The 26,309-nt window shown below is 33.2% G+C and overlaps 1 protein-coding gene across 4 annotated transcripts in view; it reads left to right on the top strand.

Moving 5' to 3' along the window:
• The window catches only part of LOC128993521 (misshapen-like kinase 1), a 72,327-nt gene extending 46,471 nt beyond the window's left edge, over nucleotides 1–25,856 (top strand). For 3 of the 4 annotated variants that reach the window (XM_054417481.1, XM_054417483.1, XM_054417480.1), the window contains 10 exons: nucleotides 7,773–7,877; nucleotides 11,547–11,603; nucleotides 15,775–15,985; nucleotides 16,746–16,966; nucleotides 17,761–17,928; nucleotides 18,883–19,032; nucleotides 19,457–19,567; nucleotides 20,084–20,272; nucleotides 20,844–20,937; nucleotides 23,448–25,856. In XM_054417481.1, the coding sequence (XP_054273456.1) occupies nucleotides 7,773–7,877; nucleotides 11,547–11,603; nucleotides 15,775–15,985; nucleotides 16,746–16,966; nucleotides 17,761–17,928; nucleotides 18,883–19,032; nucleotides 19,457–19,567; nucleotides 20,084–20,272; nucleotides 20,844–20,927 (1,296 nt within the window). In that variant the 3' untranslated portion in view covers nucleotides 20,928–20,937; nucleotides 23,448–25,856. The remainder of the gene's footprint in view (nucleotides 1–7,772; nucleotides 7,878–11,546; nucleotides 11,604–15,774; nucleotides 15,986–16,745; nucleotides 16,967–17,760; nucleotides 17,929–18,882; nucleotides 19,033–19,456; nucleotides 19,568–20,083; nucleotides 20,273–20,843; nucleotides 20,938–23,447) is intronic. The other variant, XM_054417482.1, reaches the window with a different exon arrangement.
• Nucleotides 25,857–26,309: the final 453 nt, after the last annotated feature.

The raw sequence follows: 26,309 nt of genomic DNA, 5'->3' as shown, positions 1-26,309 counted from the left end.
AGGCTTACATAATGCATAGTGATATATTCATTTTTTATTGGTTCAAAAAAGAGTGCAAAATAGTGTTATGGCACTAAAACAACAGTTTGTTTTCAACATAAATTCTACTGTCAATAGTGTTTAAACATTTTTGTCAGAAATTGTCTAGAGAGTTATTGTTGATGTAGATACTATATCAATTTCACTTTAAATTAAGATTTCATTTACAAAAAGTTGTAAACATTTTAAAATTTCAATACAATTACATTATACACATCTGTCACAGTAAAATAAAAATAAAACACTCAAATTAAAACTAGTACTTTATTTAAGAAAACATTTTATATCATAAGTTTTGTTTGTCTTTAAAATCCATGTTTTATGTTTAATTTATTTTCCCTTATTCTCTGGATTCCTGAAATATTTAGTATTTAAAACTCTTAAAATGTTAATATCAATCATAAGTACTTAGAGAAAAATCTATTCCCTTTAAATTCTCCTTATTTACCAAATAACTGTCTGGACAATCTTTGACAATGATCGTGTCTAAAATAACATTCTTTCATTACTTTACTTTCGGTTAGTTTCTAGATTTGGTGTTCTTGCACATTTTTTATAACTCCAGTGTCTACAAACTAACAAATTGTTTTGATTTATTATAATTTGAAAGTTATAATTTGAAATTGATTGCACATCACGTAGGTACTAGATAAGTCTGAATTCTAGCTTTGTTTCACCAAACTTAATGAAAATTGTCTAGGTAAAGCAAAAATGTCCCAATTTTAAAAATATCTTATGTTTGATGTTTATTTTAAAAGTCATATTGTAAATTTTTAAATATAAATTTAAAGTATACACTTACAGAATTATATTCTTACAAACAAACAAAGAAACACACAAACTTTAACATGCATAACATTAGTATAATTCTTGCACAAGGATTTAATTGGTAATTCAACATGAACAACCCCAAATGTTCATATTATTTCCCTAAGGGTTGTTATGAACATGCTCAAAATGTTAAATGTCATAACTAACCAACCTCCTTATACCTTTGTGTATATGGAGCTTTCCCGGCTAGGTCTGAGAGACACGCTGACCAGAAGCACAGAAAACATATTACTATAACCCAGAATGCCAACCGCGTGGTAAAAAGCATTAAGTGTTTTGAGAGAGCTTTGCCTGTCAATCGTAGGCAGCGCCACCAGCGTTGCCATTCACTCAGCATAGCAACGCTGGTGGCGCTGCCTACGATTGACAGGCAAAGCTCTCTCAAAACACTTAATGCTTTTACCATGCGGTTGGCATTCTGGGTTATAGTAGTATGTTTCTGTGCCAGAAGTACCGGTCCTCCATTCATATTGGGGTCAAGCTCAGGGACAACTCTTTTATCTTGTAAAAAAAACTCTTTGTTTTAAAGATTTTTACAATGTTGTATTCTAAACAAAATATAAATAAACTAAGCAATATAGTGTATTGAGAAAAATGTTTTTAACATGTTCATAGTAAATAACAGCAAAGTTAATACCAATGTATTTCATTACCATAAACTTATACCTTCAGCTTTTTTTTATTTTACTCAATTTATACAACTCTAACAACTACAAATTTTGACAAGATTTTGACAGTAATTAGTTATGTGCTCTGTTTCATGCACAAAGTTTTGAAGTAATATTTGTAAAAAAATCAATTGATCAGAAACATGTGCTGGACTTTACTAAAAAATGTGCGAGAACAAGTTGAACGTACTTACTGCTGGATAATGTTAGTTTAGATATCTGCTGATTTCTTGAAATAAGTTATAGGGCTACACGATTACACAAATAAATTACAACTGACTATAGAATGACAGTTGTATTCAACTATTTAAGAGTCACTGGTAAGGTTATGTCTTAACATGCATAACTAAACTTTCTGCCTTTTCTTTTGTTAACTATTCATATTTTGAGCCGTGTAGAATTCATACACTTGATTTATTTCATGAAATTAGTTGTAGTTAGATAGGTTACTCGTAATAGTGACGTTATATCTCGGCATCCAATCACTGAGGACGTGATGTTCATTCCCTCCCAAGTAAGTACAACTAAAAATAAACACAAACTGAAGTCCAACCTGGCTAAAGGACTTTAAATCATTTGGCGCTTTTGTTTCTCCTCTTTTGAAAAAATAAGTCTTTCTCTGAAAAAGCTGCTGTTCAAATTTCATTTATCCTCAGATTTTGTCACTATGATAGCTTATTTTATTTAAATGTTAACGAGGAGACCCGTGCGCAGATTTAATACAGGAATGGGATTTCAATTCAACTTATGTATATAGTCAAAGACTCAAAGTAATTTTGCCTGTAATGTTATTTTTAAGGTTTCTCTTGAAGTTGTCATCGTACAGGTAAATGTTAACCACAAAATTAGCTTTATTATAGAATATTTGAACAAAAAGAGTGTTTTTTTTATAAATATTTTAATTTATTTTTACCTTGACACAAACTTTTGGGAACTGTTTAATGTTTTATTGTTAGTGTAATTATGTTTTATTAAAGATTTTTTATTGGTAAAAACACACTCAATCCCATCCATTAAATATTAAAAATATGTGCTTAACAACTTTTGTGTTTCTTGGAAATAATTCGGATGGTTATTTTCATAAAAATAATCAAGTCAAACGGAAACAAATCATTTTATTTTTGTTTATTGACAGTTTTAGATAGTAAATCTTCTTTAATGTTCAGATAAAAAAAAAAAAACTGCCTCGATTTGATATTTTTGGTCCTGAGATTGTTGGATGCCCAGATATTTTTGTTAGCTGTGTTTACGTATGAGGTGGAGGATAAGTCCATGTTCACAAGTGTGTGTTGTGTTGCAACATGAGATTCACATGGCACGTGTTTGCTCACAAATTACATGGTTGTTTATACCCTTTAGTGAGGATGTACGCTGGTAAAAAATCATCGTCACAGCCTTGAGTGTTGGATCAAGTCAAACTTGTTATTGAAGTTTCTTATCAATCAAATAATTAGTAAAATAAGTAGTCAACTATCAAATATAACTTTCAAATAACTTAAGCGCAGTTTAGTTCCTATTCAGGACTAATATCCTTATATAAAACACAAGAAGTCGTTTTATTGTGGTCGCAACTCCTCCTTAATTTCTCTATAATTTTTTTTACATAGAATTTCAAAAAATTTGTCTTCACTTCAACGTTTTGCAATAAGATTTGATAGTCTATTCTGTGAAGGGCACTGGCAGACCTAAAAGAACTTTTTTTTTGTCCTTACAACTAACATTGAGAACATTTGATGTTAAATTGTTAACAAAGCTTATCCCTTGAATAAAAATGAGCCCTTCAGAAACCACATTGCCTTTAATTGTAATGAAAACAATTTCTGTTGTCGTTAGATTTTTTTTCTCCAATAATTAACGAAACTGAGGAGTTAAATTCACAAAAATATTTGCAGAAAACAATAAGTATATCTGCAATTTACTGTACCCAAATTTATAAAAGTTCTGTATATCTCTAAAAACTGTTGTAACAAATTGTGTTAGGGCACCCCTAGTATTAATAATTAGTTGTTATTTGAAACAAGATCAGAATGCAGAAGAAAGTGATGTTGTTCATTGGTGAGGTTCTGTGCTACTGTCCTGCAGCCATCATCAACTGGATGATAAAAATAAGGATTACTGTGCAAAAATAAGGATCATTGTGCACAAATCTATTATCATCTAGTTGTTGACGGCTTCAGTACAGTTGCAAGATGCAATACCCAAGGGCATCAGCCAATAAAAAGTCATCATTACTACCATATCACTATTACCTAATGCATACAACCTTATTCATCCTGCAACCGAAGAGCTAATATAGCTTGCAAACAGAGCCCAAGACCTGAACATTGGAAATCATATCAATTGACTGGTGGCATTCCCTTTGACATAAAAGAAATCTACTAAAGAGACCGTTGAGAGACTGAAGGTACCGTCCTAGAAACAGCCTGCTATAGAGAATCTGTTGCAGGGTGGCTAGTGACCTGGAAAACCTGGAAATATCAGGGAATATTAAATATCTGGAAAAGTCAGGGAATTTTGTCATAAGTCAGGGAAAATTTTAAAATGTTTAAAATAATTATAATAATTGTTAGGAAAGGTCGATCTGGTGAGAGTACGTATGCCGTGTGAGTGAAAACTAAAAAATATGTCTGTACAAATAAATTTTGTGTTTTTGTACAATAAAATAAAATTTTGTTATAAACTGCATATCATCTTATCAAACTCAGTTTAATTTTATTAAGGCAAGTTGCAAAGTTTGAATATAAGCTAGAGCCTGTCTCTATAGATTTTATGTATTTTTTCATGTAAAAAAACATAAGCTATCTGTCAGACAAAGATTAGTCCTTTTGAAGAATTAGTTAGTATTAAAATTGTAATTTTGAATTTGTTGATCAGGGAAAGTTTAAAAAAATCATGGAATTGTCAGGGAAAAGTCAGGCAATGTGGTTTCACTAGCCACCCTGTGTTGTGAATACAGGACTTATTTCATATCTGCTTATCCTTTAGAAGCTCCACAGTACTTCATTCTCAATATTTGACACAGGAAATGATGTACTTGTAAGTGTGTCTCTTTCCACACTGGACGGATACGTGATCTGCCAATACAATCACTGAGCAGAGCAACTATGTACATATTACCTCTGTCAAGTCCCCAGCACTGATATTTCTTTTTTACGGGAGGAAAAGGAAGCCATATTTGAAATAATGGAGTCTTGTTTACACTATTTAAGTGTAGACCTGGCTCAGTTGTATAAGAAGAACAGCACTGTGATGGCAAAAAGTTTGTTTCTGCTGATTGAACCCAGTCGCATATCTTGTGATTTGCACCCAATACCTATCCCTTCTGACAGTGAGTGAAAGAGCAGATATTAGATTACTCCTCAGACTTTCCTCAAGATACCTTGGAACTAGTATAAATGGTGGTGAAGAGACTAAGGGTATCTTACAAACCAAGTTTCCAAAGCATCAACTCCAAGCACCTGGAGGTGTATTTGTTGCAAGTGCTTCCAGCTAGTTCCAAAACCTGGAAGAGCCCTCGTTTGAAAAGACAGCTCCTGCTGAAAATCTGCAGGTGGTTCACGTTCCAGTGCCATATATTGGGAAGCTCAAGATTCAAGACTTGGGAATTTGGTCCACCGTAGCTAACTATGAGCTCAGAAATTGGGATTCCACTGGCACTTCTAAGAGAGCAATGAGGGCAACACTGTTGATAAAATCAAATTTCAATTATGTGATTTTCAGTTTTATACATTTGATAGTTAAGAAATGTTGCTAAATAATTGCACAAATAGTTTCAATTAACACTATTTTAAAGGACCAGAGTTAATAAATTCAATCAAAATATTCTTACAGTTATTGTTTTTCTGCATCATAAATCTAAAATAAACTAGACATTTTGTTAAATTGTATGGATTTGGTCTTTGATAACATGTTAAGAGTTCTTTATACCAAACATTAGTAATTCTGTAAAAGTTTTAGATCTGGCACATTTTTTATACAAATAAATCAATACAAGAGGATCCTGTTAAATAACCAAAATAAAAATTTTCACAATCATCCTCGCCTGAGATTTTTTCACTGTTTTACATGTTTCTTTTAACATCCGTAATATTCTCTCTGTCAAGGAAATATTATTGTTTGTAAAATATATGTACAATTAATACAAGACTCCACAATTCAAAGGTATTCCTACAAGCTAGCTATTTCCAATTGTCGCCCCCTGTTCTAGCAATAAGTACGTTCAACAGATGTTTAGATGTTTTTGTTGGCCTTACTGTGTGTGACTAACCATGTCTCTGTCTATGTGTTGTATCACTAACACTCTGCCGAGGCTGTCGTCGTGTCAAGCGTAAGTCTCCGCGACATCGCTACAAGACCTCCTGCATGGTTGTGCATGGTTTGTGTGTTATTGTTGCATTCGCCTTTTCAATGTTGCCAAACACATACGTTTACAGGTAGGTCATAAAGTCTCTTACTTAAACAAATTTAATGAATAGCACAAAAAATGTCAAACATCTGGTTGAAACGGTTGACACAGTTACTCAGTTCTTGATGGTGAAAATCTGAGGTTTAAGAACTGAAAACAGTGAAAACTACCAGATTTGGTTCCTCTTCTTCATCTTCAGTTTATTTATCTCCACTCATCCAACAATAATACAACTTTTTACACAAAAACATTTAGGAATTTCACCTCACCCAAAATTTCTTAATAATATTTTTGTCAATAATTGTTTTAAATTCACCCAGTATAAATTCTTAAAGCAACCATCTAAAGTTTCTGAAGCATCCAGATTCTTAAATAAGACAATACCTTTAGAAGAATTTTTACTGGAAATTAAAAAGTGTTGGAGGCATAAAACTGTTGTATAGGGAATATGGTTATGAATTATGATGCAATATAAATGTGCTTTAGCTTTTGTCATAAATCAGAAACGTTGTTTTGATCTTGTGCAAATGATAATAAAAGATAATCTTGGTCATTAAAATTGTTTATTGTAGCAGTAGTTTTTTCTGAGTTCAATGATAAATTTCTTTTGTATCCATTTTGTAACAGAATTTTTAAACTCAATGCATTGTATTAAAAAACATTAAAGTTTGTACCTCGAGCACTAGGTATTGTTAGTTATGAAGGTTAGTGAAAGTTTGATGTTGTTTCCCTCTATTTCTACCTGTCAGGCAGAAAAATGTGCAACTGAAACAATGTGCTCAGGTACGTATTTTGTATAATAATGTGGTTGTACTCTATACATTTTTTGTGTTTTGTTGTGTGATTGTTTTATGTGTATTCGTTGTGTTTCACTGCTATGTTGTTTGCACCTCTGCTTGCTTAAATTAACTTTGGCTATTCTTTGCTTTGTATGTTGCAAGTTTGTATTTTTCCTTGTTTATGTCACTAACATAAGTCTTCATCTAATTATTAGGTATTTCAGTATGATATTGTTAAGTAGCTTTCAAATCACATGTTTTGATTAAAATTGTCATTTTAACACTGAACAAATTTATCATAGGAGTTAATTTTATTGGTTGCTTAGATTATTTTTTTATACAGCTTTTTGTTAACATACTTTGTTAGAGTTAAACCATAGGCTAACCAACACAAGTAGACTTCTCATCCCATTGTAAATTTTTATTAAGCTTGTTTTTCGTGTCAAGTTCAGTGTCACGATTTCTATAGTTAGGCCGCTTAGAAAGCGACCTCCCCTAGCATTGGTTAGCAGTAGCGCGCAGGTTGATTTCTAAGCGGCCTAACTATAGTGTTGACAAAATGTAGTTTTTATTATTTTAGGATTAATTTAATGATTAGTGCTTAACTGTTAGGTTATACAACTAGGGGGCAAGTTATTTTTTACGATTAGATCGTTTTATTTGTTTAAACAAAGTTTTAAATAACTGAAATAACAAGAAACAAATTGTATACAAAACACGACCCCTACAGTGCACTGACTAACAATAAACTTGTCTTCAGCTGATCCATAAGGATGAGAAATCTACTAAGGGATGTTTTACCTATGGTTTAACTAAATGTGACAAACAAACAAAAATTAAGAAATCATATTTTTTCACGGTTATCATTTTCAATTATTTTTCCCCCCAAATATTTTTTTCTTTGTCTTTCAAAGGCACATTGTTATTTAAGAGTAAATTTGTAATTACATCTACATTTCCTGCAGTTTAAAAAATGTGTGAGTAGATGATTTTTTTCTAGATATTTTAAAAAGCAAAGAAACAACTTGTTAATCTCTATCGTGTTGGCAGAACCGTGAGGAGAGACGAGATTTCCACCGCATGGACTCTTCTCCTGGACAATTGGCAACACCTGGCTCCCGCACAAGCTCCGTTTTGCCCGACCTTCTCACACAGGTGGGTACTTGGCAAAACAACTCACCTTGTTGATATTGTATTGTGATTCAGTAGCAGATAACAGATAACTAGTCAAAGTATTAGATCAAGCAATGAAGATGGGAAGTTGAACTATGTTTGTACACTACACCTCTCTTAACTGCCCCTCAAGAGTTCGGGCCTAAGTCAAATAACTTAAAAGGCCAGTTGAAACGGACAACTATGTAAAAATGTAAAATACCAAAGAAGTAAATGTATTATTATTATTGATTTTATTTCTCAAAAATCTCAGCTGTTAACATTAATTTTGAGTCTGCAAAGTTTTCTTATAATAGTATATTTCGTACCTAGGGTCGAAAATGAGGTTTTGCCAGCTCGAAATAGTTTTTAAGTTCAAGATGAAGTTGAGAACTTAAAACGATCGAGGGCTGCAAAACCATTTCGGTCCGTGATATGAACGCTATTTTTCACCACACTATACCCTATTACCACTATTCACCACAATAATAATGCACACTGACAGTCAAAACAACTTCAACTTTAAGGATATGTGAAGAAATAATTTGAGGAATCAGCAAAAATAATAATAAATAGTTGCCAGGCAGTGCTGACAATAAAACAATTCTAACGAGACGTTACCAACAGGAACACCCCCCACCACTGTGCCGTGCTGAACGCTTCTGAATTATTCGAGCATAGCCGAACTGTAACTTTCAGCCACCAATTAACTTATGTAAAACTGCTAAAAACAGTGTGGTGAAAAATATATTGTACTCAAGCAACAATGAAAGTATGCCTGGTGATTGTGTTGGTAAAGTAACTGACAATTTAGAGTGTATATTTACTTTTTAAATAGTGTAAAGTGTATATTAACTTTGTCCAAGGAGAAGGACCAAGGAAATGTTGTTTTGGAGCTATTGGCACATGAAAACCCTATTGAAACCATAAAATATAAAACTAAGCAACACCTACCCACTCAGCCAAAAGTCTCCTTTCGCACTAACTATTGTTGTTAATTGTTTTTTTTTAAGAAGGGAGGGATATTGGATAGATACTACTTACTATAGGAGCTGATGGACTGTGTATCTTTAATTGAACCTACATTCATGTATTGGTACTCACTGTCATGCTACATAGAGTTACAGTAAACCCTCTCTTATCCGGATCTCCCATATCCGGACCCTCCGATATCCGGACGCGATTTTGAAAAAATGCAAAAATTAAAAAAACACTCTAGGGCGAATGTTTGTTGACTGAGCAGTCGCTGTTTGTAGGCCGGTTAGAAACGCTGGCGCGCCGGGAGGGTTGTGCGACGTGCAGTCTCGCGGGCAAGGTCACTGACTCACGAAACAAAAATAGAATCCCTCTCCCACCCCTCCTACCCGCCCCTCCTACCCATGCCAACGCCCTACTCATGCGCGGCGACGACAATTCATCACTTGTGTCAGTTGTCAGTGCTGCTTTTTTTTTGCCTCAGTGACCTAGTCTTTGTTTGTACGGTTCGTTTTAGTTTCGGGAAGCTAGTGCTAGAGGCGAATAAGTTGTTATGGCTGAAAAAAGAAAAAAGATTGTCATTACGATGGAGGACAAACTTAACACGTTGAAACGTTTGCAAGCGGGAGAAAGTGCAAAAAAGATAGCGAGTGAGATGGGAGTGGGGACTAGTACAGTGAGTGACTGGAAAAAATCCCGTGAAAAAATAGAAAAATGGTGTTCTAACCAGGCATCAAGTTCAGGAATAAAAAAGTGCAAAATGATGAAAACAGCCGTGAATGACAAAGTGAACGAAGCGTTATTTTTGTGGTTTACACAATGTAGATCAAAAGGACTGCCCGTGTCTGGACCCATTTTGCAGGAAAAAGCTCTCCAATTTAATAAGGAAATCGGAAATGATCCCAATTTCAAAGCCAGTGAGGGGTGGTTGGAAAAGTGGAAGAATCGATATGGGGTCAGAAAGCTTCATATAAGCGGAGAAAAGTTGTCAGCAAATGAAAACGCTGTGGGAGAGTTTAAACTGTTTTTACACAAGCTGCTTGACGAGGAAGGAATCAGCGGGGACCAGTTATACAACTGTGACGAAAGTGGTCTGAACTTTAAAATGCTACCTAGCTGCACTCTCGCTTCCAAGGAAGAAAATAGCGCTCCAGGCTATAAGAAGAAAAAGAAGAGGGTTACAATAATGGCCTGCAGCAACGTCACAGGGAACAATAAACTCAAACTCTGCATGATTGGAAAATCAAATAAACCACGAGCGTTTAAAAACTTCAAAGATCAGTCGACATTACCGGTGTGGTACAGAGGTCAAAAAAGCGCTTGGATGAATTCTGCGATCTTCAGAGAGTGGTTTAACAATCAGTTCGTCCCGTCTGTTGAAAAGTTTGCTGAAAAAAACAATTTGCCAAAGAAGGCTATTTTATTGCTTGACAACGCCCCATCACACCCGTCTGCAGATGAACTAACAAGTGGAGAAATAAAGTGCGTGTTTTTGCCGCCGAACGTAACCTCTTTGTGCCAGCCAATGGATCAGGGGGTCCTTGAAACACTTAAACGTTTGTATCAACGTAAGCTACTGACGATCATTATTGAGGGCATGGATGTGGGAAAGAGTGTTTCTGAGTGCCTTAAAGACACTGACATGCTAGATGTTGCCTTGTGGATTTCTAGCGCTTGGGAAGAGCTCAAACCGATAACGTTGGTTAAATCGTGGAAAAAGCTTTTAGACCACAAAGTAGACCAAGATATAACAAGATATAACAAAGAAGTAGAAAAAGAAACAGAAAACTGCAATGACAAAACAGGTGAAGAAATCGTTCAACTTTTTAGAAACGTTCCTGGTTGTGACAACATAGACAGTGACGCAGTGAGTGAGTGGATGAAGGAAGACGAAATCCAGGAGTTTACTGACAATGACATCATAGACTTAGTTAACGCAGACCCCGCTCCTGACGACGACGACGAAGAAGAAGAAATCCAGAAAACAACCATGACGCATAGTGAGGCTTTCCAGGCAATCGAACAGCTGATCGACTATGTCGAGAAACAAGAAGAAGCAACGGGAGCCGATCTTCTGCTTTTTCGTAGGTGGAGAGACATTACGTCAAAGAAACGTGTTAATCGAGCCAAACAAGCCACAATAACATCGTTTTTGTCCAAAACTTAACTGTGAGTACAAAGTAAGAGCTGTTCTCGTGGATTAATTTTATTTTACTCTGTATCCAGCTCTGCATTTTTGTTCATTACAGTAGGCCTACTTGTCTTTTTCTTTGTTCCATTTCATTTTTTCACTGTACCGTTTCTGTATTACGTAATATTTTTTGAGTTTTGATGTTATATTAAAGTGTTTTTCTCAGTTTTATTTCATTTTTTTCACTGTACTGTACTGTATTACGTAATATTTTTTGAGTTTTGATGTTGTATTAAAGTGTTATTATAACCAAAATACCGTTGTTTTATTTAATAAACAAACGTTTCCGTATTTAAGGCCTACTAAAATTGAGTACCGTAGTTGTTGTACAGCTGTTTTCTCATCTAAAACAATGTTTCTCTCATATCCGGATTTTTTGTTATCCGGATCGGCCGGCGCCACATTAGTCCGGATATGAGAGGGTTTACTGTATTATTTTGTATTGTCTCTGGAATATTTTGATGTAATTAGGAGATACAATTAATCAAGGACCGTTTGTGTTTCAGACATCATCATCGCCCGGAACGCCAAACCAACGACAGGACAAATCCACCAGCGAGGAGGTGCGTAAATACATCATAACTTCATACTTGAGCTTCTCATATAATTTTAGAATTTCTTAAAATATTGTGTTTCTTAACTGTTTTTTCTAATGGTGTTTTTTTGTGATTTTAAAGTAACATTGGTAGAAAGTATGAATTTCAAAAATAATCAAACAATCATCTAAAATACTTTATTTTATTATTTTATCTGTGTAGGTTAATTATATTTTATTTTTGTCTTATATAAAATGAGAGGGATCTTATGTTAAAACATTGTACTGTAAATATTTCTTTGTTTCATGTACAGCTTTATCCCGCTTTACCATGTTTATTTTTTGACCTTGGTTATTCTAATCTAAGGTAATTCATATTTTGTTTCTGTTCAAAAAATTGAAAAAATTAAAATTATTATTTAAATGATTGTATTTAGAGAAAACAAACTTTCATTGGTAACAATTTTTTTTTTTTAAATGAGAAACTCTCTGAGCTAATGCTTTACAATACTATGAAGCTATTTGTTTTATGCTTGGCACTTGCTTCTTCATGCCTATATCATTCAATATTGCTAATTGATTAAAATATTTACCAAATAAAAAAAACCAAATTGCTTATGATATCTTTAATCAGCTTAGTTCATAACGTTTTTAAGTTATCAGAGATAATTTATTATTGTAAATAGTTTTAACTTCCTTTTGCTCCTAGCTGGCTACAATTTCCTTACTGCCACAGTGTCCCCAAGATATTAAAGGTTGAAATATAATTTTATTGTTTTATGTAAAAATACAATCTACAGGGAACACAAAGTCAACTGTGCTATTGTTATAAGAAATTTGAGAAGATAATTAAATTAGAAATCCAGAACGGTACCTATTTATTACAGAGGATTTCTGTTATGTGTTAAAAAAATTCCGAAATTTTTTAATCCCTTAAGAAAAACTGTACGTAATGAATTTTCAAGTTTTCATATTCCTTATTTTAAATTATCAGTTAAATTTTGATTCCCTAGATAACTATTTTTTATGAATAAATAATCTCTTTAAAAGTTGTTGCATCCGCATATTGCTGACATCTATCAACTGCATGTAGTAACATTGCTGCCGATTCACGATGTGTACTGCTCCATTTGATTTTATGGATTATGTGTATAGTCAATGCTATAACACGTTGATTCATCTGTATCTCTTATAAATACAACACAAAATCTTGTTAAATAACTGGAAAACAGTGAAATTTATTGTAAAGCTTTAGTGGAGATTCTGGAATAATGAGAAACACAACTCATTTGGATTTTTCAAGTTCACAAAACATTTCAACCGATCATTAGCGATGTAAGAACAAATTATAAACAAACGTGGTGATAGTAACGGAGGTTGTAGCCAGACGTAACCAAGTGTTGAGGTATTGTACTAATGTTATGTTGTTGTGCGGCGGCCATCTAACTCGGAGGTGTTCCTACATTATGTTGTAAGTATCTCCCTCTTTAGCATCTAGCCGTTGTTGCTTGGTGTTGCGGTAGCTCTCATCTCATCTGTTGATCACTCTTCACCTCGGCTTGCTAACGTAGAGGGGTTGCATGGTACACGGTAGTGTCGTAAGAATCACTCGTCTCATTCCAATGTTAGGTGCTCATGGTAACGTAACGACTGCTGAGTTTACATAGACAAAATCTTGTTGTTTTAGTTTTGTTCAAGTAAATTATAGAATAAGGAATAAAGCGGCAAGATTACCTTGAAAAAGTTATGGTAGGCCAAAGAACACACAGAGGTATTAGGGTATATATGCGTTTTATATTCATTTTTGACAACAAAATCTTGATCACCCCTAGCATTTGTTGTAACATGATTTATGATGATCTTCTGTAATAAATTTGACATCATGGTAATAACTTATTACAGTTTTTTTTACCTGGCTTTTCTTTTGTTGCAGAAATATTGTGATTTTTTTATTGCCTAGACATAGCATATAACTTCCGTGATCACAATGGAATTGCGAGATTACCTACCCTAAACTCTCCCATCAAAGACTGAAAAAAAATTTTCAAGCTATTTACTGAATTTTTGAATCCACAACATCTCTATTTTAAAATCAATCGAATAAAAAATTCCTAACTTTTTCTGTCAAGAATTTGATAAATCTTACCATTAGTAAACCTGTTTGTTTTTAGTGTATTCTAATTTGGTCTAAAATCGGAATCGTATGAGGGATTAAAGTAACCATTTTCGTGTAAAAAATGACAAAAATTCATAATCAGTCCATCACTAGCTAGAAAACTTAATTACATCACCAGTGTATTTTTTAAATAGGAATATTGTTGGCCTACAATTCTATCCATATTCATCATAGACAATAGATTGCCATGCATATTTTCATTCCATCCAGTCCATAATGGCTAGGCCTAACTCATAAATGTAAACAAGGAACTAGTTTTATTATGTGCAAAAAAAAAACATTTTTCTTTTTGAAGATTTTTGTAAGTTTATGCTTAAATGGAAAGTTGAAAATTTACTAATTTCTCTGGTTATTGTATTTCTTTGTCATGGTCTTTTTCATATTAATTTCATTAATATTTGATAAATTCCATAGTTTTCTACTAAACTTTTACTAGGATTCAACAAATATCAACCTCATACCATCATAGATGTTGTTTCTAGCTTTTGGTGGTTGTATTTATTGTTTATATTTAATTTGAAATGTTTTTGTTAATTGGAAATTATTTTGATCATGTGACCACTTAGATGAATTTGTTTATTTTTCCATACTTTAATACTATGCAAGTTGCTAGTTATTACTTTTATGTTATTTTTGTGATACATTTACAAGTTTGCACATTGTAGAATATTGTAAGGTTGAATTAAAATTAGTGAATTATTTTAATCCTTTTTAGAAGACAAGTAGGCTAACATTTTATTTTCATTATTAACCCTCTAGTACACGCGCCGCAATAAGTGAATCCGCAAGCGAATGACATGACGCCCAATCGACCTTCCCCCACTACCTTACTAAAGACAATGGCGGTGTTTTGACTGTCTTAGCGTCAGTTGGCCCTGAGCTACGAGGGTGTAAAGTTAAAGGTATAAAAAGTATACTCGGAATGTTAGTCCTTGCGTGTGTACTGGTGTAACTATTAGTGGCGCATGTACTGGAGGGTTAATAAAAATATCTCTTTTTGACACTCTTTTATTTGAACTCTACTACTTATCTCTGTTGTAATTAGTTGGAAAATTAAATGCACTCATTTGTCAAAATCGTGGTTAGTTTTGAAATATGTGTTGTATTAAACTTTTTCTAATTTGTGTTCATCTATCTGTAGAAATCAAAACAATTTTTTATGTGTCTGGTCTGACCTTTCTTTTATGTGATAAATTTCACTAACTTAATGGCCTATAAAATCCTAATACTGTTTCTATATATAGGACAATATGTATAGTTACAATCGGTTTTTGAACAAAAATTGTACTTAAGGAACCTGAAGAACTTAATAATTCAAAAAATATATCTCTCTGGGAAAAGGGGGCAGGTTTTTAATTTAGAGAAATGATAAATAAGTTTTCTTCCATACAATTTGTTAAAAAAATTATACTTTGGCTTATGGCTAAAAAAATCAGCATTCAAAATCCTAATAGTCAGTTTGATGTAATTTTCAATTATCTTACTTCATTTACTATGTTGTATTCAGTCAGGTTAGACAAAGTCAAACCAGTTTCATATCAGATGAAATACATGGATCAAGATAATTGCAAATTAAGTTCATTCTTTATATGATACACTAATCTTACCTAACTTGATAACATTTATTACAAAAAGTTAGAGGCGTCAAGATAGTTGTAGTTGAAAAGTACCCAGTTTTTAAATTTATTTTTGCTTCACTGTGAATATTAAACAAACTGCATTTCAATACTTAAAAAAGTTTCAACTACCCGACAAAAATATTTTTAAATTTATTTAAGTTTGTGAAATTATCCATCCCCTGTATACTGTGTTCCAATTCTTCGCATATTTTGTAAGTTATATAAGAAAAAGTGTTCAAAAAGAAAAACACATTTTCCAATGTCTCTAGGGTAAACAAACTACTGAATGCTTTTGTTTGATTATATTCCACTCTCATCCTCGTCAGTTCCGATCAAACTAAACCTCACGTTAACCTTGTTTGTAAATTAATAAATCGTCTTGTAATAAATTGTAATTGTTGCAGTATCGGCAAGCTGTAAATAAGCCGGCTGGTTATTCCCTACAGAAGCAGCGTTCGTTCCTGACGTTTGGCTTCAGCGCTGGACAGTCTCGACGGGAGAGCCATGTCAATGTCAACGTCACTCCTACGTCACACGACCTCGCCTCTGACACTCCTGAGATACGCAAGTACAAGAAACGCTTCAACTCTGAGATCCTGTGTGCTGCTCTGTGGGGTAAGATGGCGATCTTACCTTATGCTTTATGCTTCACTTTAATAATTAAAATCCTAGATTGATTGATTCTGAATTAATTTGCAAGATTGTCATTGGGCTATGATCAACAATTAGCAATGCTATTTAATAATTAGTCAACAGTAAGTAGTAAAAAAACTATGGTTCGTACTGCTGCAATGGTGAAAAAAATTCCAATGGCGATGTTACCCAATGGCCGCAGATATTGTTTGATATACAATTCCTTAAAAATTGAGCTTTCTCTGCATTTATGAACTAAGTTTATAAGATGGAAGAATCAGTGTCAGCAGTAATAAAACAATTTAAGATACTAATTACACAACATCTGTTCAGGTAGGAGTGTGCGTATGAAGCACGTAGTTGGGGCTATAAAATAATAATTTGCGCACCAGTCTAGAATGAATTACAAAGATCTTTTCTATCATGTTTATAATAAATTTTATGGCTTAAGATATTACTATGAAAATATGCTAAGATATTACTATGAAAATATGCTAAGATATTACTAGGAAAATATTGACCATGGATTAACATATTAATTTTGTCATACAAATTTTGTTCTTCGCATTTTATGTCAATTAAGTAAAACCTAAAACTTAACAAACAATAAAAGTTAACCAAATATTTAATTTTAGTTTGTCTTTGGTCCAAGAATTATACCTTACAATGTGAGTAGAGAACTCGGGGGCACTGTGTATGTTTTCTTCTGATTTTAATAAACTGAACCATTTTGTGTCTCCAGGTGTGAACCTCCTGATTGGCACGGAGACGGGCCTGATGCTGTTGGACCGAAGTGGCCAAGGCAAGGTGTACCAACTAATCTCTCGTCGCAGGTTCCAACAGATGGAAGTACTGGAGGGCCAGAACATCTTGGTCACAGTCAGTGGCAAGAAGAACAGAGTGCGCGTTTACTACCTGTCTTGGCTTAAGAGCAAGATCCTGCGCACCGATGGTGTCAGTGATGTATGTAATTCTATTGGCTTCCTCATAGTAGTAGAGGATTAGTTATAGAGATGTATTATCTATCTCTTTTATACCGGCCAAATCCTGAACATCTTCTACTATCACACAGACATTGTGATCATATCGTGCAATCGTATTGACATTTTCGATTGCACAATCTTCAGATACTTTCTGTGTTAAGATCAATCTGCATAATTATCCCTTCAAGTTTGGGAGCAATACGAGATGCTGCTAAGCTCATTTCAATAGATGACATGTGCAGAAAGCTGACCTGCTGCCTGGTCCACAAAGTGCTCACGCTGGGAGAGCCTCATTACCTCAGCGAGAGGCTCAAGTAGAGGGAGGAGATCTGTCATCGTAGTACTCGCTCCGACTGTAAGGCTTCACTTTCCTAAAGTGAGGCTTGAGGTTGGAAGAAGGTCTTTTTCTTATTTCGACCCGCGGTTTTACAATGGCCTCCCTCAAGTGATTTAAGAGCTCAAAACCATATAGCCCATAATGAAAAAAACAAATATAAAATTTATATTGTAAATTTATTTTGTAGACATTTTTGTATATTCTTATGTAAATATATTACTCGCTTGTAAATAAAGGCCTTTTTATTAATTTATTTGTGCTGAGTCGTAAAATGCAACCACACCCTAACTATTATTCTCTGGCCTAGTGTGGGAAATGCAGATTTCATTGATTGGATGTGTTTTAGTGCATATAGAGTAGTTACTACCAGGATTTTGATCAAGGACATTTGTGTGAAGACCTGCGCTTGTAGAAAATAAGTGTATTTCCTGTTACAGCAAGTAGAGAGGAGGAACGGATGGATCAACGTAGGAGATCTCCAAGGCGCTGTCCACTTCAGGATCGTCAAGTATGAACGTATCAAGTTCCTGGTCATCGCACTGAAGGACAGTATCGAGATCTACGCCTGGGCCCCCAAACCTTACCACAAGTTTATGGCATTCAAGGTTTGATAAATATGTGCTGTTTATTTGATTTTATGTTAAAAAGTTGTTTTTGAGCCAACAATTTTTTTCTACTAAACTTTTAACAACAAAAACATGATTTTAAAGAATTCAGATTTTTGTATTCAAAAAGTGAAAGAAAACTTACTATGAAAAAATTGTTATTTCCAAACCAGGCCTATTAAATACTAAATAAAAATATTTTGAATGGTTCCTGTAATAAGTGAATAAAGAATTTGAATTGATTTTATTAGGTACTAGCAGAGTACCCTTTCTTCGTACGGGGTTGGCAAATAAGTATAAAATGCTTATTGCAGTTATACCTGATCTTTGCGTTTGCGATGTGAGAAAACACGGTTTGAGAAAATTTGCTTCCTCAAATTTACCGTATGCGATAGTATTACACATCTACCATAGCCATAATGTTCTACTATACTTCACCTACACAATAGAGAAAGATAGATTATTAACAATTCTCAAAATATCATAAATTATTCATGAAATTAAAAACATAAACATAACTGTTAACAATCCTACTTTGACAGTTCTCATTGTGTATGCTTTTGCATATTATAGAACCAACTCTTTTAGTTGAAACAGCTGGCTAAATTCTTTAATTCCCTTTAAATATGAATACTCATAAGGTTAACATGGAGAACTGCAGAGCCACTGGGGCAGAGCCCAAAAGGATTTTTGAGATAAGAATATGCCTATATGTTAATCGTGAATGTGAGCTATCATCATGCCAAATTTCAGCCCAATCCGACCAGTATTTTTCGTGTTTACTTGTCACAAACATACATCCAAACTTTCTCTTTTTTAATATTAGTAGGATTAGTAGGATAAATTTGATCGTCTTTGAAATTAATAAGATAAACTGTGGTTTTAAATAGTTAAACTAATCACTTTTAATTTATCGAATTAAATTTTTTTTAATACCAAGCTTATGTTTTACAGACATTTGGGGAGCTGACGTACCGACCACTGTTGGTAGACCTGACGGTAGAAGAAGGAACGAGACTGAAAGTAATTTACGGATCTGCTGACGGGTTTCATGCTGTTGACCTCGACTCTGCATCTGTTTACGATATCTACCTGCCAAAACATGTAAGTAACTGGGATACACATTTAGACCAAGTTTTTAAAAATAGTACAAACAATAATTAAATATTGTTGTACACACTGTTATTATTATTTACAGTTTTAAATATTGGAGTAAGTTCTGACATTAATGCTTGCAAATCAAGGAACAATGTTGTCATCAAAACCATATCTAACCTACAAATCTTGACTCCTGCTGAAAAAAATGGTAGAGTTTCTATTACAATTGTCAATTCAAAAGTGTGACTTTTCCATTTTGGAGCCCTTTATATTGCCAAAATTAACAAATTGGAATTTTCTGATGGTTTGAATTATTTTACTGATTCCTTAGTGTTAAACTTGTATGGTTGTCGTAGACATAAGAGTTACTTGAAACTATTTTACGGTTAGACATTTTTTGGCTATCGGTTAATGTCTTTGTCATTTACAGACTCAGGGACCTATTTCACCTCATTGTATCGTGGCTCTGCCCAACTCCAACGGCATGCAGTTGCTCTTGTGTTACGACAATGAGGGCGTCTATGTTAACACTTACGGCAAGGTATGTTTCACTCACAGCTATTGTACATTCAGATTTGTATGTATCGGCTTTATTATCTTAAAATATTGTTAATGTTTTTAGGGGAATGTGAACTGTTTATCTTGTCTTCAATATCTTGCCAGTTTAGAAACAGTTTTGTGGTATCGGTATAATGCTGCTAACTTGGTGTCTATTGACTCAGACTTTGGTACAAAATGTGACAAGTTTGATCCTTGGAATATCCCAAAAAATTTGAGGGGTTTGGACTTTTTTTCTTAAAAGTAATTCAATGGGTGTTAATAACAAAATGCCACTGCCACATGCACTAAAAAAGGCTTGTCCCTAAAACCAACAGAGGAATGTTTAAGTCGTCGAAGGTAGAGCTAATGTTTTTGAGGTTAGGAGTATTTGTTTGAAGGTATCTTTATCTACACCTCACTCTACTCCAAACTACTCTACAGTTATTACAAAGTGCTATTTTTTGCTATTTTAAAATCTTTGTAACTAAACTTTGTGTTTCCACTACTTGATGTGTAGGTGTCGAAGAACATAGTGCTGCAGTGGGGAGAGATGCCCACGTCAGTTGCTTACATCGGCACAGGTCAGATCATGGGCTGGGGCAACAAGGCTATCGAGATACGTAGTGTAGAGACTGGCCACCTAGACGGAGTGTTTATGCACAAGAAAGCACAAAGGCTCAAGTTCCTTTGTGAGAGAAATGACAAGGTGTGTATGGGTTATTGTTATTAACTTGTTTTTCTTTTAAATTAGACCAAACAGATCATCTCTATAGGACCCTACATGTCCATTGGCTCAGAACTCAAAAAAAAAACTTTGGTCTACCAGAAAAAGGCAATTTTGATATAAGTAATAAGTCAAACACTATTAACATTGAAATAGTTAATAGGACTGAAATTAATGTACAATATTGTTATTAATGTCTAAGCACAGAATAAGCGTAAATATATGTTTTAAGTGTTATAACGACGTTTCTTTTATTTACTTTCCGTAAATTTAATAACACTTACAATGCTGATCAAGAAGTTATTTAAAAAATCTATGTAAACTTACCCATACAGAAGAATAAATTTTCTGTGATACTATTAGGTTATCTGTTAAAGTAGGTAAACCCCTTAAATTTTGGACACTGAATTTTGCATCATGCGAACAGCATGTTTGTATGTTTTAATACAAATTTATCTGTGTAAATTTTTTCACATAAACTTGCACACAATCCTTGATTCCATATGCTTTATAAAGATGGGCTGTAACTCAAATGACTGATTTTTTGTTTCAGGTGTTCTTTTCGTCAGCAAAAGGTGGTTCATCTTGCCAGATCTACTTCATGACCCTCAACAAGCCTGGCATGGCCAACTGGTGATATCCCGAAGGTAGGTAAATAAATCTGTCACCACAGCTCTGATCAATTTTACTGAATCAATTATAGAATCAATAGACAAAAAAGAAAGTGTTGCTGGTATTTTCATGGACCTTTCCAAAGCATTTGATAGTATATCACATGAAAGGCTGTTACAAAAATTACATCATCTTGGGATTCAAAAAACTCCTTTGCAGTGGTTCAGGTCATATCTCACCAACAGGCAGCAATTTACAGAAATCAGTCATATAAACAACGCTATAATTTCAAAAATTCCCTCCGCAACACAAAGTATAAAGCATGGTGTCCCGCAAGGGTCTATTCTTGGACCCTTGCTTTTCATTTGTTATGTTAAGAATATGCCAAACTGTCTATGTAACAATGTAATATATAATTCTAAACTCGTACAGTATGCTGACGATTCTAATCTTATTGTATCTGCTAAATGTCAGATTGATTTGGAAGTAGCAGCTCATATAGAATTATCACAAATCCAAGAATTTTTTGTAAACAATCAATTAATGCTAAATTCACAAAAAACTAATTTTATTTCTTTCAGCACTAAGCAGAACAAAAATAAGTGTAGCCCTCATATTTTTATTGACAAAAACACAATAAATCAAATTGATTGTACAAAATTTTTAGGTATCCATATTGATGAATGTCTTAGGTGGGATCATCATGTAGGAAGCATTGTGCGTAAGGTAAATTCTGGAATCTATGCCTTGAAAAGAATGTTTTATTTAAGTGACCTAGCAACATTAAAAATAGTTTTTCATGCCCATATCCAATCACATTTCTTATGCAATAGTAGTGTATGGAGGCACTTCCCAGAAAAATTTAGATAAGATACTTGTTTTACAGAAAAAGGCAATAAGAATAATGTTAAATCTAGATTATAACGAGTCTGTAAAGCAACATTTTGTCAATTTGAAACTATTAACTGGAATGTATCGTACATGTAAAAAATAACCAGGAAAAATTTAAAACGCATTGTGAAACCCATCAATACAACACTAGAAACAAAAATAATATAGTTCTACCGAAACCCAACTTAGAAATGTATAAAAATAAGCCCTCATATGCCGGTGTACAGTTTTTAAAGTTAATACCAAATGAAATAAAAGATATTAAGGATAAAAAAAAGTTTAGACAAAAACTTAAAGAATTTTTGATAGAAAAACCCATCTACTCAATAGATGAACTTTTTATGAATGTACACAGCTATAGATAGTTTTATTTTCTGTATTTTTTGTTTAGGTTAAGTATTTGTACATAGTAATTATAAGCTCGACACTATTTATTGTACGTTTTGTACATAATATAAATAAAGATAATTTGAATTTGAATTTGAATTAGGTCTTAGATTGATAAACCATGATGGGGGACAGTAAGCGTTTACAGGGAGAATAGTTATGTATGAAGTTGAGGTTCAATTTTAGAATAGTGGCAATCGTCATAAACTTAAGTAAAAACAGATAATGTGTCGATACAAAAATTTATCTTGTCTCGATGCTGATTCTTGAAAAATTGATACAACATTTTTCTTTTCTATTGTTTTACCAATTACTGAATGGATTGGTTATACAACACCAACCCCTGTCTTCTTTTTCTTCCATAAAGTATTTTTGAGGTACTGGGATGCTTATCAAGTTCAGAAAAAATTAATGCAGCAATAAAGTACTCTGACTAGTCAATTTAAGTCTAAACCCATTCAATAGTTACCATATTAATTACCATTGAAAATTTTGTTAACACGAATAATTACTCTGAACTCTATTGGCCTCTAGTAGGAAGCCTGCATGACCAAAACTCTTTTTACAAATTACTTGAATATTTACAAACTGTTTAGTTTGTTTAAGTTTTTATAAATTTGTGTAAGAGCATTCCATCTTACCATCTTAGAATTTTAAATTTAAATATTAGGCCTATATAATGATGTATATGATATAATAATGTCAAAATAATGGTCCTATAGAAAATAATCATATTCTTCCATGATTGCGGAAAAATTTTAACCTTCTCCTGAGGGCCGCAGCTGTCTGTAGACATTATTATCACTTTTGCTGTCTTATCATTGTCCCGCGATCAGCACAAAATCTAAATATCCCTTACGGTAACAGAAACATCATTGTCTTTCACGATCGCCGCAAATTCATTATAATTTGTTTGTCTTGTAGATACCATCATTGAGTCATGCGGTCACGGAAATGCCATTGTTCATGAACATCTCCCGCAGTCGTGGATTACTTATTCCATTTTGTTGTTTTATTATCATTATCAGGGAGTCCACATTAAATTGAGATAACTTTATAGAACAAAATCTATGGTCCTCCGGAATGATTGTAAGGTTTTTTTTTTTTTATTAGCAAGAGGGATATAGATATAGATTCGCTTTATGTCAAAAACAGGAAACTTTTTAACCCAAAGACCACATTCAAATTTTCCCTATTTTAGGTCTAACTAAAATGTATTTGTTTTTGGTTTTATTATTTCTTAACCTAAACTATTTGTGGTTGACAGGTGATTTTGATTAGTGCAGTACATCCATGGGAGGACATCTTGTTAGCTGTGTCACTGTTGCTGTGGTTGAGTGTTTAGTTAGTCATGTTGTCAGATCGGCCGTTACCTTACCACGATTTATAACAGTAATTGGACTAGTTTGTTTAAACATAATCGGTTTCCCATTATCTGAGCAGTTTCTTTGTGAGTAAAAAAGTCTCCTAAAATTTGTTTTCATCAAAATCAGTGCAACTCGATGTCTTTGCTTTAATTTAAAGTTCTTTGATGTTTTTACTTAAAACACCCAAAGAGTCTTGTTTACCTTTATTTCCTTCCTAAGTATTGATCTAATATTTTTAAGTGAAAGGATATAAAAGAGAACTGAACTTCCTTAGAACTTTTCGCTGTGATTGTGTCTTGTTTCGTCTGAGGTAAGTGGCTGATGGACTGGCTGGCGATAGTGGCTGATAATTTTGTTTGTAACCTACCAATCTCAAGGACAACTCAACTTTTGTGATACACCGCACTCAGTCTCAACACAGATTTTGATGGTGCAATTTTTATCGGCTATTAGGTTTAGTATTTGTAAACGACTGTATAGATGTAGATCTCGTCAGTTTTGTGTTTGGAATTTTGTTTAGTATTTTCTCATCTTTAAGAAAAGAGTATTGTAAAGTTTCTGAAACCTACAATACTGACACTTTTTACATAGACAACTTTGGATTTGTTTATATCATTCCTGTTTTTTAATCGACATTTTGTATCTTTTGCAAACAAACAGATTATGCCGTTTACCCACGTTTTTCTTTTAGTATTTTATTGTTGATTGTGGCTTAAGTTTTGTAAGTTGTGGCTTACTTCAAGACAGATATGATCTATGGAAACACAAAGAGAATTGTCACTGTTAATTTCAAATATTTCACGAGTAAATTATAACGCATTCATATTCTGAATTTGTGCCCTAACTGAATATTGTTTAAACTCGATGATTGATCTATTCAAGAAATTGGTCACAGTCAAGCAATACAAAAAAAGTGTTGTAACTAAATTAAATGGTATCCATCATAAATACTTTATTAAGTGTTGCCCTCTTTTTTCATAATTTGTTGTGATAGGAAAAGTTATTAGTGTAGTAGTATTTCAAATTCATTTGGTTTTTCTTTTGTGACCAATCTTTAACTATTTAGTTTATTTTCAATTTATAATTGTCATTGAAAACCACTAAACATATTCCAAGTGCAAATCATTAGGTAAGCACACACATACATATTTAACTACTGTTTGTTGAAAATATATTGTTTGGATTTGGTCAAAAACACGAATAGTCCATCATATCTTGTCGCTACAACTTAGTAGTTTTTTATAGTTTTATATTGTCTTATTAATAATTATAAATTGTGTTATCGCACTAATATTTAACGTTGACTTGACCAATTTAACATTTTGTATTGAATACTCCAAGTTTGTGTTTTTGGCCTTATGTTTGTTTATGTAATATGTTAGTCTTTCTGATAATGTTATTATATAATTTATGTTTACACTCCTTATTTATGTAAATACAATTATAGCTATATTTGATTTCTAAAATATTTTTGTTATTCTCATATTTTTATCTTTGTTAGTAATAAAGCATGACATTTATTTATCTTTGCTTCTAATTTTTCTTCGAATTTTCTTAAAAGCTTATATACTGCCATGCATCTTTCTTGCCTATCCATTCCATACAAGAAAGAAATCTCCTTTTTATTCCAAATTGTCAGTAGAAAGTCGTAGAAACCTTATACACGTTTTTGTACTAGTTAACAGCAAGACCGCTGTTTCACAGAACACCCTTTGAAATCAAAAGCAAGATACCTGTACATATGTAATTTCCAACACGATTTTGTTGTACAGTACATGTTCTATTGTATAAACCTATCCTTGTCTATACCGTATGTTTAATAATATTGATATATTTTATGTATTAACGATATATTTAATTTGTAAATTATTTTAGGTTCTGTAGACGAGATTTAACTCAGCCTTAGTTAAACTCGATATTACATCTTTGTGCTTATGTGCGCGATTTTATGCTCAAACCATCTTCAGGAGTTGCCAAATGCTTATTTGAATTGTGTTTCGTAAACTGTAAAGGACACTAAGTCTTACTGTATTTTTACTTTAATGGTGTCTATTATTTTGAATTTTCAAAAACCCTAAGGTATTGTAGCAGTGAAAATTAAATTTATTGTTTTGAGAACAAAAGTTCTAGTCCTTGTTATCTATATACAGTTTATTTGGAAACATTTGTTAGAAAGTTGAAGAGAATTCTCTGTGGAGTACACGGAAAGGTGGCGAACATGTTGAGTCGTGTCGTCATTGACATTTTGAGAATCACTTAGTCATGGTAATTTACTGTTGCTTTTTATACCTATTAAAATAAGAAACTTTCATGTGTGTTTTTTTCCTACCTACTTACAGTTATAATGTTTCGTGTGTCTGTTTTTAGAAGGGAAATTTGTAATTTTATTTATAGGTTTTGCTTTGTAAGAGTTCCAGCTTTCATGATTTAGTGACTGGGAGTTCAAAACCCTCTTTGATTGAGTGAACTTTCAAAGGTCACTTAAAGAATTTCAATGACAATCCCGTTTGACAAGGTTCTGGAACCTCCACTTATTTGGTGAGTTAAGAGATCAGTTGACAATAGTAAGAGTTATAAAATAAATTGCAAGGAAAAAGATTAGGCCATACTTATACAAATGTAAATTATTCCATTAATGAAGTTGAAAGATTGATTGGGCAACCTTTCAATTGTTAGGCAAGCACTCATCTACCCAGCCATCTAGGTGACTGTGAAGAAAAAGATTACTAAGGATGTTTTTTATTCAAAGTATTTTGGATATA

Source organism: Macrosteles quadrilineatus, unplaced genomic scaffold, assembly GCF_028750875.1.
Source record: "Macrosteles quadrilineatus isolate MER2022 unplaced genomic scaffold, UCM_ALF_1.0 Scaffold_4__1_contigs__length_99947679, whole genome shotgun sequence".
NCBI lineage: Eukaryota > Metazoa > Arthropoda > Insecta > Hemiptera > Cicadellidae > Macrosteles > Macrosteles quadrilineatus.
This window is presented reverse-complemented; position numbering and strand designations above follow the sequence as displayed.